This window comes from Notolabrus celidotus, chromosome 16, assembly GCF_009762535.1.
Source record: "Notolabrus celidotus isolate fNotCel1 chromosome 16, fNotCel1.pri, whole genome shotgun sequence".
Classification (NCBI taxonomy): Eukaryota; Metazoa; Chordata; class Actinopteri; order Labriformes; family Labridae; genus Notolabrus; species Notolabrus celidotus.
The window spans coordinates 25,015,317-25,033,457 of NC_048287.1; the positions used below are offsets into that span (position 1 = coordinate 25,015,317).

At 42.5% G+C, this 18,141-nt stretch overlaps 1 protein-coding gene across 4 annotated transcripts in view; it reads right to left on the bottom strand.

The window, feature by feature from the left end:
* ago4 (argonaute RISC component 4) overlaps positions 1–18,141 on the bottom strand; it is a 32,166-nt gene that overhangs the window by 5,404 nt on the left and 8,621 nt on the right. The window contains exons 2-17 of one of the 4 annotated variants that reach the window (XM_034704557.1): positions 16,500–16,671; positions 16,171–16,291; positions 14,435–14,616; positions 13,736–13,872; positions 11,023–11,157; positions 9,719–9,806; positions 9,380–9,527; positions 9,112–9,231; positions 8,718–8,879; positions 5,958–6,091; positions 3,727–3,911; positions 3,437–3,596; positions 2,956–3,127; positions 1,284–1,427; positions 1,070–1,204; positions 869–970 (exon numbers count right to left, since the gene is read on the bottom strand). In XM_034704557.1, the coding sequence (XP_034560448.1) occupies positions 869–970; positions 1,070–1,204; positions 1,284–1,427; positions 2,956–3,127; positions 3,437–3,596; positions 3,727–3,911; positions 5,958–6,091; positions 8,718–8,879; positions 9,112–9,231; positions 9,380–9,527; positions 9,719–9,806; positions 11,023–11,157; positions 13,736–13,872; positions 14,435–14,616; positions 16,171–16,291; positions 16,500–16,671 (2,297 nt within the window). Of the gene's footprint in view, positions 1–868; positions 971–1,069; positions 1,205–1,283; positions 1,428–2,937; positions 3,128–3,436; positions 3,597–3,726; positions 3,912–5,957; positions 6,107–8,717; positions 8,880–9,111; positions 9,232–9,379; positions 9,528–9,718; positions 9,807–11,022; positions 11,158–13,735; positions 13,873–14,434; positions 14,617–16,170; positions 16,292–16,499; positions 16,672–18,141 lie in introns of all 4 variants that reach the window. The other 3 variants (XM_034704555.1, XM_034704556.1, XM_034704554.1) reach the window with 3 other exon arrangements.

The following is an 18,141-nucleotide window of genomic DNA, read 5'->3' on the forward strand; positions in this document are numbered from 1 at the left end:
GCATGCATTACAAGAACCAGCAGGGGGCGACTTCACTGGTTGGAAAAAGGGAAGTTTGATCGTTTGTAGACTTTCTGTAGATCTATACTTTAATATAAGTTGCCTCTGGTTTCAAATGCTAGGTCTAAGTCTTGTTCACTACAGCAAGGTGTTCAGTTTGTAGACTGTGGTCTCATTAAGAGTAAGGATCCAAACAAAAGCTTTGTAACATGTGTGCAGCCTCTCGTCTACAGATTGTCACATCCAAATATTTTGTAATGCATCAGCCAAACTGCACAACTCAAGGTTTCGAAATGTCCTCAAACTGATGACAGACACAATGATGACTCATCACTTCTTCATTCAATAAAAGGATAAAACTGACAATTCAGCCTGAGGTGTGTTTTTTATTTGTTTACAGGGATTTCTTTAAGGTTCTTGAAGTGCAGCATTGGACTCACCGCTAAATGAGCTGAGACAGAGCAGCTCTGTTCTGGATGAATGCTGTCATGATGTCAGTGTTTACACTGTTTACATCGATTCAGATTCACAGGGGATAAGTGTTTCATAGTTTGTTGGGGAGGTTTATCATTTTAACTAACAGCCAAACTATTCAATTGGTGGAAGAAGTATTCAAGACATGCCGTTTATTGTCATTAAGCCTCATTTCAGTCGCAACCACTGAATTAAATTGCAGGGAATCCAATGAAGTGATGGTTTATGACCATAATTTGCAATATTTGTAAAAATGAGCCAAATCCATGCTCCATTTTTCAAACTACAAAAGAAGCTTTGAGTGCAAGAATGAGCTCTACACAAGGAGGCGTAACATTACATCTTTAACATTTCACAGCAATGCATGTGTGAAACGTTAAAGTGCGTCTCTCACCTGGATCCCAGCATGGCTGCACAGGTAGAAGTCGAACTCGGACGGGTGTGTGATGGTGCTGTCCACTGTGGTTCCTGCTGGGACATTACCGCTCTTCCCAACCTGCAAGGTGAGATCAGTAAGATATCAGGGAAGATTAACACAAGGGTGTGGACCAATGAAAATGAGTGAATATTGCACATCACAGCAGAGTGAACCGACCCTCTCGGCTTTGTCAGAGCAGAAGAGACGGGTGTGATGACGTTTCTGGACCACGATGTAGGTAATGCCCGGTCTGTAATCCTCCTCCAGACTGATACAGGCCTTCCTAATGGCGATCAGCTCCGGCCATGCAACCTGAGGAGCAAAGAAAGACAGACACATGAACAACACGTCTTTTTCTGTGTTTTATACCAGAACTGTGCCAATCTCATACCTGTTTCATTTGTCCCTCTGACACTCCCCCACGATAGTAAATGATCCGTGTGGGCTTGAAACGCGTGGACTTGTAGAACTGGATGAGAAGCTCCCGCACCATGTTGGTTAAGTCTTGGATGACTTCCTGACTGAAAAGCTGCTCCTGAAGACACAAGGCAAAGACAAATCAAACTCAAAAGAAAGAGGGAATATTTTACAGAAAAGGAGGAAAACTTAGAGGCACAAATATACATAAAAAGTAGGTTAACATGTATGGTATTATACAGAAATATTACAGGATTGATCATTTGGCTATAACAGGCAAATCACTAAAGGTGCTTTTTGACTAGACGTACTAGGACCTTTTAGTACCAGGAACTATTCTTCAAGGAACAGAATGGTTCCTGTGGCCCGTTGTTGTGTATGTTTCCACTGTGGCCTTACATCCCATGAAGATTATGCAAATCAGGCCAGTGTTGAATGTAGAAGCAATGATGGTAATTGCACTACACTGCCAGAGCAGTAGAGGGCAGTAAGAAAAAAAAGTGAAGGCCTTTCTTTCACCATATAAGGTGACAGAAAGGCATCCTCATGTGCAACATGAGGCTTCCTCATGTGCAACATTACAGTTAGGCTGTTAGCATGAAGGAGATTCACCAGGTGCTGTATTTGATCATGCTGTATGGTGCTGCAAATGGGTTCATGAATCAACACTTGGAGTGAGATGAGCGCTCATGATAAAGCTGATTCAAAACGCCTTAAATGCCTGACTTCAAGCAAGATGGTGGATTGTGAAATTTATGACAGAGATCGACCGGTGTTTCAGTTTAAAGTGCGACCCTGGTGACTTTCAGCCAATGGCATCCCACACAAATGTATTTGGAGTATCATTAAATACTCTGATGAGGAAATTTTGACATTTTAATAAAGATTGAAACAAGGACAAATTTCTGAGGACTCCTTTGTGTGTTTCAACAGGCGCAGTAAACATGAGGTGCATTTCGAGCAAGAGTTCCGTGGTCTTTTAGCCCCCAGAACTACTTTCCCTGGAACTACAAGGTTCCTTGTTGTCTGCGTTTCGACTGTGGGCTGAAGTCCCAGGTACATTGTGCAGATCAGGCCAGTGACTTATGCAGAAAAAAAATTATATTAAGTAATATTTTGAAATCTTAATAAAAATGTAAACTAGTATGCATTGCCAGGAACTCCCTCTGTGTTTCAACAACTGTGTTAACTCCACAAACACCGTAAAGTTCAACCGAAAGTCCCAGGACCTTTGAAAAGTACTACACCACAAGCAGGGTCTTTTCAGGTTGGAGATTATCTACCCCTGAACTAAATTTAGACCCTGGTTCCTCCGGTCGAAACGCACGTAGTTCCGGGGTACAGTTCCTGCAGTCAGCTGAGGGTTGCCAGTTTACTGGGTCACTATTCAAACTGTAACACTGGAAGCTGACAGAGATGCATTCATGCTATCAGGCTCAAATCAAGTGGATCACTGTTGTGTGTAATGGTATTGAGGACAGAAATGTTCAGGATTGCAAGAGGTAGCTCAACTACCTGGAACTAAATTTAGACCCTGGTTCCTGTTGTCAAAAAGCACCTTTAGAGTACAAATGAACAGAATATCAGCAGAATGAAAACCTTAGTGTGACTTTAAATTCTTTTATTACCTTTTCTGCATCTGTTACCTGGGACATGTCTTGTCTGGACGTCTGGACACGCACGGTTGCACAGTAACGGCTGGGATGACCGTCCATACTGCCCACCACTGCAGCTATGGACGGCTTCTTGCCGTCACCTGCTGGGGGATGAGTGACATCAGCCCCAAGGAAGATTACGGGCTGCTGGAAAACGGACGGCCTGAGCCGAAGAAGACACAGAATGACAGATCAGAAACTCTGTATTACACATATTTCAAAAACTATGAAGGATATCTTTGTCTGATGCAAATGTCATCATGCAAATATTATAAAGACTCTCAGAAATCAAGCCCAAAACAAAATGATTTCCAGGAACAGCTACATTTATAAGATAATTATGCAGATTATTGCAGCTTGGACTGTTCTTCACCGCATGATTACACAAGTATCTGCACGATCTACAAGCCAAGCATCTTTTCAGATTCCCATCTGGACTGTAAAAATAAGACGTGACTAAAGGCAGGCTGACCTCTGATGAGGCACCAGGACGTTGTTGATTCCTCCCAGCTTGGCGTTGATCTTGAGGCACAGGTTGGAGAGGGTCTGAGGGGACGTCTTCACTACATTTTTCACCTGGACGCACTGGGTCGCCATGCCGAGGAGAGTGTCGCCCACACGCTTTACCTCAGCTGGAGACCAAGGTTTGAAAAAATGAACATCATGCACAAAGGATTCATAACTTGTGGAACAAAGCTAATTTCTGACCCGCCTTTCCCTTGATCCCCCTAAAAGGCTTAAGTATGAACCCTGCTCACTTACCATAGACGGGTGTTTTGCCAGGCAGGATGACCACGATTAGCTGCAGCCCGACGTAGGACATCTTGAGGTGTTTGAACATGGGCTCCACGCTGTCAGCTCCTTGGGCGTATTTACAGAAACATGGCTGGCCTTGAATGGGCATCCCAGCATCCTTGGAGATCTTTCGGAGCTGGTCGGTGAAGCTCCTTTTGAAACAACGAAAACGACAGCAGAGATCAGCAGGATGAGGGCAGGCAGACGACAAATAATGCAACACACAGTAGGCAGAAATAGTCTCTAGTGGCAGGCTTGTGATGCCATACTTGGTCAAAGCTGATACTTAAAAAAGGCCACACAAACCTGTTGATATTTGAGCTGATATAACTTAGATTACCGTGACTATATGCTAACATTTGCTCATTTAAACTCAAGGTAAAGCTGACAGGATTTCATAACAGTCTATTCAAAGGGGACAGAAAGCAAAAGTAAAGTGGAACTGAGATGGACTGACAATGATGAGTGTGTCATATCTTATCCTCACTGGTACAGAGAAGATAGTTTAGATTACTATTTAACATTTTAAAATCAAAGGTTTTAGCTAAAGTGATTGTGTGGCAGCATTTGTTTTTCCCTTTTGTTAGAGGCTATACTCTCTACATACTCTGTTTCTTCTCTCCACTCCTCTCCTCTCTTCCTTCATGTAAAAGGGGGAGGTTTGTTTATTCCATCCCTCCTCTCTCTGTGGATGGTTCTAGGATATTGGAGTAAGAGAACTGCAAAAACTCAAAATCTTACCAAGTGAAATTGTCTCATTTTTCGTCAAAAAGTCTTCTCCCACTTGATTTAAGATAAATTTACTTAAAAAGTAACATTTGAGCAAGATAGAAGGACTTGTTTTAAGACAATGCATCTTAAATATGGTTTTAAGTCAAACAATCCTGAAATGATCTTGTTTTGAGTTGTAATTTAGAAGAAACAAGGTTTATTTTACATTTCATACATTTTTCAAGCTGAGATCTTATTTGTAGAAGACGGATAATCTTGATTTAAGACAAACCCTTTACGTGATTTAAGTAAATGCATTGTATTGGAGAATCTATCAGAAAACAGCTCCATTGATAAAAGAAGGAAAGAAAGAAAGAAAGAAAGGTTGTTGTTTTTAAGGGTGAGTTTCAGTTTTCAAGAAATGTTTCTTTTAAATCAGAAAATATAAATCCTCAAACTACATGCACACAATGAAACACCTACTTTAGAGCATAGCTGGCTGATTCTAAAAAAACAACATGACTGAATATTAGTACATCCAGCTCACTATGAGAAGACATTATATCTCAAAATGCTCAAATTAAACTTTGTAATCTTATTTCAAGTACAAGATGGTCTTAAACGTAGAGAATACTGCTATAATACAACTCAAATTAAGGTGAATATATCTCAAATGAAGAAGTTGACATGACATGTATTAGTGCAGAAATCTTTTTTTGAGTGAAAAAATACTAATTCTTAGCATTCCTGGCTTATTCTGAGACACTAAGCTTTAAAATACTGGTAAAATGTTGCTTAAAATAAGTTTTCCCTGCAAATTTTAAGATCACAGTATTCTAAATATTATGTCTTATTTTAAGAAATCTTACCAAGCAAATTTTCACTTGTTCTATTGGCAGATTTGTTTTGCTTATTTCAAAGTAAAGGTACCTTTAAATGTGGTTTTTTTTCTTGTTTTTGGAGGGGCATTTTTTTTTCAGTGTGAAAGGAGGTGTGTACTTGTTAACCCTGGGGATGTGTTGGCTCTCACTGGCCTTCTATAATCTCCTTGTTTTGGTTTAGGGGGCTGTGAGATGTGGTAGGAAAAGTGTAAGCATTGTCAAAACTTGGGGCTAACATAAACAGAGCGTGGGTCTGTTTGAGGTGGTGATGCTGTGAGGCTAGTTAGTGAGAAAGGCGGTCTCACAGGTATCTAACTTTTCTTTCAAAGTTTCCCTCAAAATCACGCTCAAACTCTCAAAGTTAGTTGAAGTATCGTTAAGTCTTTATTGATCGCCTGACAGGCATCAATATTTCCACAATAATACTTTCTTTATGACCAAAGTGGTTGGCATTTCCCTCCTTGGCCTTAAAATAAACAACATACGTATAAGCTCCTTAGCATTTCCCTTGCGTGGTCACTTTCCCTGCTCATTCCTGAGTCCGTTTCTAGGCCAAGCCTCATTATAAAGCCAGACACAACAACACAAACAGAGGCGGTGACTCACTTGAGCAGGTCCTCCCGGCACTGTTTCTGGGGAGCGAAGCAGGCCACGGCCCAGACCTTGATCTCGATGCCGGCGTAGAACTGCTTCCCTCTCATGTCCCATACGCCCTGGTTGGGCGTGGCCACGGTCTTATTCTGCGGAGAGAGACCCTAACCTCTTAGTCAACCCCTCGGTTCGATGAGCCATACAGGAGATACAACGACTTCATGCTTTGATTTCCCCGCCATGAACGGAGCACATAGAAACCCACTGACTGACTCTGTATCATGTTGTTTTACTCAGAAATTCAAATGTTCTGCACACGCTAAAAGGCTTCAAAGTGCTTTTACACCATATTAGCTTTACAGATTATCTGCAGAGCAACATGTCGTGTGCATGTATTATCAACCTGCTCAGGAAATGCACAGTGATCATTGAGAGACTTCTTTAAAAGGAGAGGAATGCTCAGATTGTGCATCACAGTTTAATGCACTCCCATATCAGGAGTCAACAGAGCATCGTATCAACTCAAACACATCATTAGGTGAGTGCTCCTTCGCTCAGTGTGGTTGTGAATACAAATTCAAAAAGGGCCCTGGCTTTCAATTAGGGTAACAAGATTTTCCAAATGCCATTAGGAGCTTTTATTCTTCTGAACAGGTGAGCACAATGAAGAGATCAGAGCGGCGTGCTCGGGAAAGTCCAGCCTCTCCGTTTTGAAAGTGTCTTTTCACAATAATCAAAGTTGCTGAACTTTGAAAAAGATCCCTAATTACAGTGTAAGTTAAGCAGGAAACAAACTTCCTATGCTGCACATACAGAGACATCTTTTTCTGCAACTACAGTGATGCAACTTTAAGAACACAAACATCAGTGTGTTTCATTCACACCAAGAGATCACAAATTAGGGAAAAAAGCTCTAAGTCTACATTTAAGGGCATTTTGCTGGAAGCCGATTAGACTCAATATCCCAGCAGGCAAGTGGTAAAGCCTTTCAGAGAGGAAGAGAGTGCTGTGATAGGATCTTGTGTAAATTAACACACGTATACTTCAGAAAGCCAATGTGGGGATTTAAGCCCGGCAGCGCCACATAAGAGCTTTTTTTTGGGTAAGCAATAATCTGCCGTGAGATAACTATGAAGGAGGCGAAGAGTATGAGACAGAAGAACTGAGCCAATATTTCCACAGGGTTCATTAAAGTTTCATCTTATCTCAGCAGAATCGCTGAGCGCGTCTTCTGAATGGGGTGTTATATTCCAGCACCTGTAGTTTTTATATTAACCTCCATAATAACAGATGGAGGATAAAAGTAATCACAGCACGGGCTTTTAACGTGACTCTCTTGGACAGGTTTAACTTTGATGCTGGGTGGCTTTGAGTCTTCATCGTCCTCCTGTTGGCAGCGCATCCATTCTTCCCCCCTTACACACAACCCTTGAATCCCAAATCAGCCTCTTTCAAAGCAGACAAATGTGATGTAAAGCGCCTGTGATTGCATCCAAATATAAGGTAGACTACTTGTCTAGTGTTTACTTTTCTTGTAAGCTGATTTGAGATGCAGTTGGTGGATCCCAGCAGTCTGCAACACGTCTCCACTCCTCCAGTGACACAACGGTAACAGCGTGTGTGCAGGAGAGTCTTTGGAGAGATGTGCATCACAGACTGCAGAGAAGCACCTCAGGACTCTAACAGCGGGCAGGATCCAGGTCTCACAGGTCAGCTTCCAATGGAGCTGAATCATGGAACTAGTTATAAGCTGATTTAAAAGAAGCAGGACCAATAAGTGGAGTGACTCAGAGTTACAGAATCAAAGGGGTTGCTGATTCTTAAGACACTTTTCTTAATCTGTATTCCCTCCAGGTTTCCTCCTGATGTCCTCCTCCTCCTGCTGGGTAATGTGACAACCCTCAGCGCCAAAGTAATGGCCACTACGCTGCGACTTGTTTCGTCCTCCTTTCCTCCTAATCATGGCAGAATCTGTTGGCATTCAGCTTTAAATTCAAATCACACCGATGTGCCTCAGTGGTTGCAGCAGTGAAGGAGAAGCCAATCAAAAGGCACAGAAATTTAAGAGCTTCTTTACTGCAGGTGGACAAAAAGCATCCCTAATAGATACCAATTTTTTTGAGAGCTCATAATAGCTCATAAAAGCTGCAGACTTTACTTCTTGGAGCTGCTCAGTCAGTAGAGAAGTAGCTCCACATGCAGAGGCTATATTCTTTAGTGCACAGGTTGCAGGTTTCATTCCTGGCCTCTACTCTTTGATGCAAGTCTCTCCTACCCTCTTCTCATGATTTCTGTCCCTCTTCATCTAATTAAGGCAAAAGGTTCAAAAATAAATGTAAAAATTATGTATTTCTTGCCATCAGCTGCACACAAGAGAAGCTGCAGATCTCTAGATTGAAATTTCTTGCAAAAATCCTTTGCTTATACCTGCAACTATAACCCAGTTACTTGTCTTCTGCACTGATGGATCAACTGAGGAATTCAACGTCCATGCAAGGAGTAAAAGAGCTTCAGCTGTCAGTAACTACCGGCTGTGTGTGCCTGAAACAGCTCCTCCAACTCTGCACCATGTGGTCAGAAGATAGTTACTACTTGAGAAATGTTTTGATCGGTGTAAAAATTATTGAAATGTCAAAAATCGTGACTTTTCTCCTCTGCTTCCTGATCCAAACAAACCTGGATCCACCCACACGTCCCATCGTTCACTCCGTGTTGCCCCCTCCTCCCATACATGCGTGTGTCCCCCAGAGTGCAGCCCCCTTTCCCAGTACTCACCCTGCCACAGTCCCGCCCTGTGTCCGTGCTCACCCGGCCCCCATACTGCAGCATGGGCGCAGGGAGCACACGGCCCGTCACCTCGGTCATGTCGTTGTGAACCACGATGCCAAATTCTTTCAGGTAAGGGTCCGGACCCCCGACCATGCTGTTACTTTTAACCTGGGAGAAGAAAAACAAGAAAGGGGGGAGGAGTTTAGAGGAGAGGATAACGAAGAACCAACACAAAAAAAGTTATAAAATCTGCTTCTTCTAGTTGATTTCTTTCTAATTCATCATTCGAGGGACAGTGAGTTCAAAGCTGCAGCTTCAAAGGAGAAACAAGAAGATCCACAAAGGAGAGCTGCTCCTGGTGCTTTACTCACTCCCACCCCAAGAGGGAAACAGCACTCACCAGTCTGCTGATCTCCTCCTGCCTGTCGGGGGCAGAGCGAGCTGTAGCTTTGATCATGGTGGATGTCTGGTTGTCTGTCAGTTTTTTGATGCAGCGTTGGCCTGCGACTATGTTACAGACCTACAGAGCAAGAAGACACATTTAAAATGATTAATCAGATGAGAGAAATTAAAAGAAAGAAGGATGTTTGTGAAAAAAGGAGACTTCATGCTTAAAACTACATCTGAGAAAAAGTTTGTTTCAAGCTTCCAAACTGTCTCTCTCTCACCTCCAGGGGAAGGTAGGTGTGCTTCTGTTCCTGCCCTACTTGCAAGCACGGTAAATGTGGATATTTGAGCTGCAGGTTGTACTTCTGCTTGAAATACTGCGCTACTGTGCACTCCATGGCTTGGCCGTTCTCGAGCTGTAAGGGGAAGCTGTGAACGAATGGAAAAATGTGTTGTAAGCGCACAGACGTCCACACGGGGATATAAAAGAAAAACACAAAAGAGGAAAGTATGACTTCAGCTGCATTAAAGAGCTTGCACTGTTTCAGCTTTCACATGACACATTGCATCTGCTGACATGTAAGGCTGAAGGAACTGCACTGTGTTTGGGTCTCACTCACGTTTGGTGGCTGGCAGGTCGGCGTGTTACGTTGCACACACGGTACTTCCTCTTCATTTGACCACAGTGTGTGACCTCAACTTTTAAACCTGTTGAAAGACACAAGAAAGAAAGTCATTTCACACCCTCTGTACATTTTAACTGTGCTTTTTGTTTCTCTTCTGCCGTTTCAGGTTTGATCAAAGATAAATGCAGACATGACTGCAGTTTGTGTGAAAAAGATGTTGCAGCTCTCTGCAGACTCTTTCTAGAAAATGTGTCACAGTTCAGCTCAGAACAGAAACCAAAGGGAGGCCAAGGGAATATTTCAAGTGTCTTTTAAATAAAAAAAGCAGCAATGGTGCCGAGTACTACATCATTTTCAGCGTTCTTCATGAATTGGAGTTGGAAGAAGGCACACTTTGTGCTAATACTAATGTTTCTTGTGGTTTTTTTTTGTTTTTGCTTATTCTACTTTCTTACATGTGTCGTGTCTTTTATCATTGGTATTATTATTATTTGTAATTATTTTGTATTATTATTATTTATATAATTAATAGTGGGAATATTATTATAAATACAGATATAATTTTATTTTCATTATTATACTTTTTTTTTTTTTTAATTATCATTGTTAGTAGTATTTTTTACTATTATAAGCATCATTATTAGTATTATTTTTAAATTATTTATTTATTTATTCAGTTATTTTTTCTCTGTTTGGGGGAGAGAGTGACAGTACATATCTGTGTCTGAAAATCTGCTTTGCACACACAGTGAGCCTTGAATTTTGTTCCGTTTGTTCTGAAAATGATACAGTAATAAAAAAATATATATTCTAAATTTATTGATAAATAAAAAAGCAGCAGAGATTCCCCAAATTCTGGTACAAAATGAGTGTTTAATCTGCAAAGACCTCACAGCTCCTGCAAGGTCACAAAGCGTCACTATGACAGACCGGAGCAGATCTAAAAATCTGTGTTTGTATAAAGCCTAGTTTTATTCAGACGATGCATTATGAATACTCCAGATGCAGACACAATCTTCTGTTAGCCTGGGGTGAAGAATGAGTGTTCAGCTTTCTGTAGGTTAAGCTGTGATGGGTATGCACAGCATTATGTCTCATGAGTGGGTGTAGATTTTTCCCTTTACATGCTGCTTTAAAACAAACATGTATGCACCCCGCAGCTCAACACCTTACTGTAATCTCTGTGGTGAAGCAGACAGTGAGTCACAGACGTTGTGTACATAAAGTGTATGTCTGTTAATGTGGGCCCTGCTCGACTGGATGGTGTGTGTGTCAGTGTGAAGGTAGAGAGAGCTCACCTCGTATTTCCTTGGTGAATTTGACGCGCTGCGAGTCGGTCAGGGGTTTGGTCTGTTCGTTGATGTTCTGAATGTCCAGGACCTCGCACATGAACTCGATCACAGGCTGAGCGCGGTAGAAAGCGGTGGCTGACACTGAGGGGGGAAGAAGATACAGGAAGTTAGTTATCAGGTGCATTGATGAGGACTGTGCACCGAAGGCAGTGAGCAGCAGCTACACAGATCTTCACAAGAACAACCTTACATGCCTTCGAGTGAGGTTGTGTCTACAAGAAGTCGTCACTAACTCTCCCCCTTTTGATTCTCAACCACATTTGTGCGCATTTCCAGAAAAAATCATCGAGATCTGGGCGCCACTCAGCGGTCAAACCACACGCCCCATGTACAGAGGATGCAGTTCTTGATGTGGCAGCCTCAGGTTAGATTCTTAACCTGCTCTCTCTCTTCCCTCTTTCTGACTCTATGCACCGTCCTATATCTCAGTAAAGACATGAAAGAGCCCCATAAATTACAAAAACACCTCAGTGTTCAGAAGTTGTAACCTTTTCCTGACATTTTCAAAAAGGTTAAAGGCATCAGAAGTTAAATTGTGGCTCTAGACGTTTTCTAAAACAGCTTCATCTTTTTCTGTCATAACAACATCATTAGCTGCCTGCTAGCTACCCTTATTTGGGGGGCAGTAGCATCAATTCAGCTTCCAAGTGTCCATCCTTGTTCCCATGATTTAACCATTAACCAGGCATATTATTTCCACAAGCATGTTTGAAGTATGTGCTAACAAATTTCATCTGACGGCAGCCATAGGCCTCAATATAACTGAGTGAATATAAACAAACATGCCATCTGGAGTGAGCATCTTACAGGAGTCCCATTAACAAGTCAAACCTGTGTTTACAGAACACCTGACATGAAAGAAGGTCCCTGTCTTTGTGTCACAGGATCACAGGATCAATGTTTTTGGTCTCAGGATTGAACATCCTAAAAAGATTCAGGAAGTGTCTCCAAAGCAAAACATCTAAACTGAGATTTAAATGTCAACTGATGGTAAAGGCTGTATTCAAGCGTACATGAGATAGGACTGTTTCATCAGCCAAACTAGCATCTGCTTCATGTTTACTGCTCCTCATTGGGCTTAAACATGAAGCTACTTACTCAAATAAGTTCACTGAACAAATAATCCTGATGCCTTTTGCTAGATCCCATGAAACATGAACTGTGAAGTGACATAACTTAGAGGAAACAGAGATACAACTCAAGTGTACTACAAACTATAACCACTTTAAAACATTGTCGTACTGTGTGTTTAGATCATTAGGATGAAACGACTCTCTTTACATCAGCCATTACACGGCTTAATAACACATCAGTGTAGCCCCTTTCACACATACACTCCTAATTGATAATTCAGGTCCTGATTTATTCAGAAAATTGTCCGTCAAGTTTGAACCTCACAGCAGGAGATTATCTTCATTAGACCTCTGTCACAGCTAGGGATGGGTACCGAATTCGGTACTTTTATAGGTACCGACCGAATTCCGTCTGTACTACCGAGTACCGACTCACGTAAAATCATACGGTACCATGTTTCGGTACCTGAACGCATCCCTGTGACTGTGAGGGAGTGGAAGAGGAGGCGAGTTTCTATACTTTCGCCCTGTATTAAAGTTAGAGACTGACCGGGTGGACGTCTCTGCTCTCTGCTCTCTGCATCTGCGCAGGAGCGCACCAAATGGAGCCTGCAGCTGACAGGCGCGCGCACTCAGCGCGAGGCAGAACTGCATGAGGATTAAGTTTATTTTATACAGTCTATAGTTGAGACTGACCCTCTAGCTCCGACTACCTGCCCTGTTTATAACCGTTCCTGTGTGCGTGAATGCCCAACAAGTAAGTTGTGTGTCCTGTTATTATAAAGAGACGGAGAACTGACTTTTTCCATCCGCAGGCATTCACGTGTGTTCATTGATAAACTTGCGAAAGAGCAATTAGACACCACGAGCACGTGTCAGCTAATATATCTAATCACCTATATAATCCTGGTTCTGTTCATTTCATGTTAAATTAAATAAATATGTTAAATTAAACAAATTTGAGATTTTTTTTTAAATTAACATTTATTACCACATAAAAACACAAAAGTACTGAAAATTGGTACCGTTGAGTACCGGTACCGATTCCCAGGTACCGGGTATCGGTACCGTATCGGTTCAAATGTGAAAGGTACCCATCCCTACTCACAGCTCAATGTTCTCAGTACGGTTTAGGTTATTGCGTGCAGGAGGAGCAGTTTTCCGTGACAGTGAATGTGTCCGTATTTATGTCATTACATTATGTATGAGGTTGTTTTCACATCACAAACACAGGAGTAGAAAATATAACACAGAGAGCTGAGGCGAGCAGTAATGAGTATAAAGCCCAATCAGACTTCAGGTTTGAAAATTGTGGTCGTTTGTGTTGACACGTGCAGCTCACCTGGATAAAATCAGGACATTTTCAGGAGTTTTGTGTATGTGTGAAAGGGGCTCATAATACAGAATAATGCAAGCTAGTGTGTGGGAGGTTTTAAACCCACTGCACTCAATTAATCAGGCATCTGATTGGCATCTAACACAAGGGCAGGATATATTCAGAGACCTGGATTTAACCAATGCAAACACTTTCTTGATGAATATTATAACAGCCGGAGACAAAATCAGCTCCTTGAACCAGGTCTTACCATCGATGTTGAGCATCATGTTCCACATGGCAGGACGGACGGACTGATGGAAACCAAACCACACCTCCCTGCCTCCACCCAGAGGATGATAGTAGCCCTCTGGCGGGGAGAAGAACGAACGCCCAACAGGAGTGTATCTGAGTGCAAAAAGACACAGAGGATCAACACAGGGGGAAATAATATCAATACAGACTCATTAAATACCTTGTTTATTAAACATCCATAAGATAAAAAACATCACATTAGTCAGCACATTATGTGTAATATTTCAGATGTTTACATGAGAAATATAACTTTATTATTTAAAAACTAAAAGTTTGAATGTCACATTTAAAAGTGACAATTTACCAAATTAAGGTCACAAGACTTGAAAATAGATCCAGAGATACACTCAAGGTATGAGGGTTGCATCGCCCCGTGGATCAGCTTCTACTGTTCTGTGCAACAATAGCTGCTGCTCCTACGTGAGTCATGACACGCAATAATTATATTTTGTAATATGGTTTGATCAGGAAGACTCAAGACAGCAGGAAATTAAATACAGACAAATAAAAGCAGAAAAGCAATAACTGTCAGTATACGTGTGTGTGTGTGTGTGTGTGTGTGTGTGTGTGTGTGTGTGTGTGTGTGTGTGTGTGTGTGTGTGTGTGTGTGTGTGTGTGTGCTTGTGAGGTGAGCAGAGATGGCGTGTGTTCGTACCTCATGGAGGGAAGGTGCCGCGTGATGACGTCGAGAGCCTGAACGGAGTCCTCGGGGACCTCGTTCAGGTGACCCGACAGGGCCTCCAGCAGCATCTGAAGACTGACCACAGACACCCACTGCAAGGACACCTTAAACGTCTGATCTTTCCCCTCGCCCGGCAGAGTCACCTCCAGATCCACCTGTGGAGGGAGAGAGAGGGAGAGGGAGAGAGGGAGAGAGAGAGAAGATGAGTGGATGTGAACAGACTACAGAAAAGCTATAACACCCCAAAATAGATTTAAAAAGACTCAGATGATAATGTTGTTTTTTGTAACCATTTATAAGTGTTCTTGTTTGAAAGTGAATCTCAGGGATGTCAAACCAACTGCAGGCAAATTTTGACACATCAAAGGGAATATCTTCTGTGTGGATGTTAAAGTCAAATCAGTGTAGAAGGTAAATTTATTCAAACGGAGCAATTAACTCCCTGCTCATGGAGCCGTAACAGGATGCAGTAAACGTTAGCAGCTGTAGCCTGGACCTTCCTCTGATGTGCTTCTCTAGGAACAGACACTAGCTCAAATACTATGGCTGAAGATTCAAGTTGATTCAAGTCTTCATCCATAACATCCTCTGCATCCATCGATGGGATACCACTTTCTTTCTTTGGTTAGATATGTTGCTAATGCCAATGTTGCTGATGAAAAGAAGACCAACAGATTTTGCAGCCGCTGCCAGGATGTTCCCCTGAGATACAAAGAAAATCTGCAACAACTGCAGCTGTTTTTCATACTGTAGAAAGGTAGAATAAATGAGCAAATGATCCTGTGGAGGAATAATTCAAGAGAAACTTAATCAGACTTGTTTTTTTCCTGCCAAACATCAATACTCACTGTCAGATTGTTTCAGTGATGCAATAAAAGTATTGACAAATGTTTAAAAATGCCTGACTGTGAGATCATTTCTGCACAGGATGCAGTTAACTGCAGTTAAAGAAATGTGAGAGTCTGGGTTTCTGTCAAACATTAGACCGCCAAAGATTCAGTACTGGTCTCTGATCGTTGGTCCTCACGGCTAAAATCATCGGATCACCAGGTCTATTTCTCTGTGAGTCTCGGCAGTAGTCCGATCAGACCTGGACTGCTCCGATGGTATCAGCCTGCAATCTGACCCAGGAACGTTTGTGACCAGAGTGGATACGGAGCGTGCCAAAGTTGCTCTCAGGCTGCGCGCCAAGAAAACCGAGGTCGTCACCTACATCATCCTCCCGGACCATCCACCGCTAAGAATAACAGAAGGCACTGCCCTGAGAGAGGTCAATGACTTTAAATACTGTAGGTCGTGGATCAGCTCATCAAAGCAGGACGTTGAAGTGTGGAAAGCTTTGAGCAGCATGGACAGAGTGTGGAAGTCCAACCTCCCCTGACATGCAAAGCTACACTTCCTTCTCTGGACTGTGTTCTCCTGTCGGACCCTGAAGCCCGCCCTGTAGGAGTCTCTGGATGGATGTTACACCAGATTATGTGTAGTTCAGAATATCAACCAGGCTGGACGCCACTATCAGAGAGCTATATGGGCAGCTGTCAAAGGTGAGTGAGGAAATACCGTCCAGGAGGATGAGACACCAGGAGCTCCCAGGTAATGTAGGAACTAACACATGAGCATTGACCACATGGGCGTCCCTCATTAACGTACACAGATGTTCTTAAGAAAGATGCAGCAGATGCAAAGGTTCAATATTCTGGAATACAAACCCTGTCTCTTCCAATTGGCAGTGGATGTGCTGTGTACATGTTCCTCTTCCCGTCGTAGCCAGGTTGTCGGTCTCCAAAGATCTGCATCTTGAAGTGCCGCACCATGGTGTCCACCACCTCCCTGTGTGACACAAGACGGTGAGTCAAAAACACAAGTATGAGCATAACACGTTAAACTTTTAATGTCCCTGTTATCAAACATTTAACAGTTTGTTTTTCAAGGCTTCAGGTTTGGTTTGGTTAAAGAAGTGAGAGATTGAATAGTCCATTTTAATGTATCAAGATCTGAGATTACATTACATATATATATATATACACAGTGTGTTTACCTGTTGACCCTCCGAGGCCGTTTCTCAGGCTTGATGTCGATATCATAGTGATAGACATCAATCTTGGGAATCTGCACCTGGAAGTGGTTGGCAAGGAGCCGGATGGGTTTCCCCACCGTGCCAAGGCCGGGACGCCGCGGGGGCTGAAACAGAGAGGTTGGTGCGGGCGGGCCTGCAGAGAACAGAGAGAGGAGAGTGAATATACTGAAACATGCTACAACAGAGCGGAAGTTACCATCATGTTACTTTACACTTAAAGGGGTTATAAAACGTCACAATACATGATCTTTAGAGAGAGATACAATATTTGCTGATATTGCACGGCTGGCAATGATCACAATATGATTACATTTTGATTAAACTGGCCTGGAGATGACATCATACATCCATTTAACCCGGTTGTAAAAAAAACAAGACAGTGATGTAGACATGCCTGAGGAATTTCACAATAAAAGCGCACCAAAAGATGCTGAAGTAGGTCAATAATTTCACTTTTCATGAGTGAAAGTGAGAGATGATGATTAAATCAATACAATAATCCAAATTAATAGTAATTTACAGCCGAAGAAATGTATAGATTTTTACAAGTTGAAAGGGTTTTATTGTCATTTAACTCTGGTCATTTTTTTGCATATTTTTATTTTTTTTAAAAAAGGTTGAATTTACTGAACTGTTGGAAGAAATGCACACCCATCCAAACCCATCAATCTTTGAATTAAGCAAGCTTGGCATTCATTTGAATCCGAACAAAGGTTGAGTCCCCGCGTGCTTATCTCTGCATTAAATGCTAAATGTAAAGATGAATGCGTGCGGCGTAACGCCAAGCTTGTTCCAAACCATCTCATCAGTGACACTTGCTTGAATGCACTGAAATGGCCCCACGGACCCACAAACATGCTTTGATTGATCCGCAACTCTGGCCCCTGACCCACATGGGTCAACAAGAGGCTGCCGAAACAATGACCCCCAATTATCCTTCAGCCCGCCCCCAGCTCCACCCCAGACACACAAGGGCAACCTCCCCTCACGCTGAGACAAAGAGCGAGCTCCTCTCAGACAGACAGCAGCAGGGCCATATGGAGGGGAGCCACACACAGTCTGGGATTACCGTTACACGCACTCCTCACATACACACATTACGTACAGTGTGTGCAGGTTCGTGTGCGCAGGTACCGAAAGAAGGAGGAGGGGGGACGTCTTCATGAGTGAAATATTGTGCTTGTGCTTCATCCTGCTGCACGTTAATGAAACACAATCCAGCTACAACAATGACAACACTGTAGGAAGGACACAGCGTAAAGCCTGCTTTATGTTTCCTACTCGATCTGTTGTGCTTCACTCTAAAAGAGAAGAGCATCTGTAAAACGCTCAAAGAGAAAAGGAGTACGCTAAATCTTTGTTTCTCATCTCAGGGACAGAAGACAAAAGCACGCACAAAGATTGAGAGCATAATTAAAAGGCAGAACGTATATATAGGAAGTTAAAATAACATTGTGTTGGTGGTATTGACGGAGGCTTGGAGGAGGCTGGGTAATGCTTTTGTCAACTGACAGCTAGGTGACTGCGGGGGTCCTCCTGAACTCCATGCACCCACACACGCTCCAGTTAGCAAGTGAAGCGCGAGAGCACAGACAATCGGGGA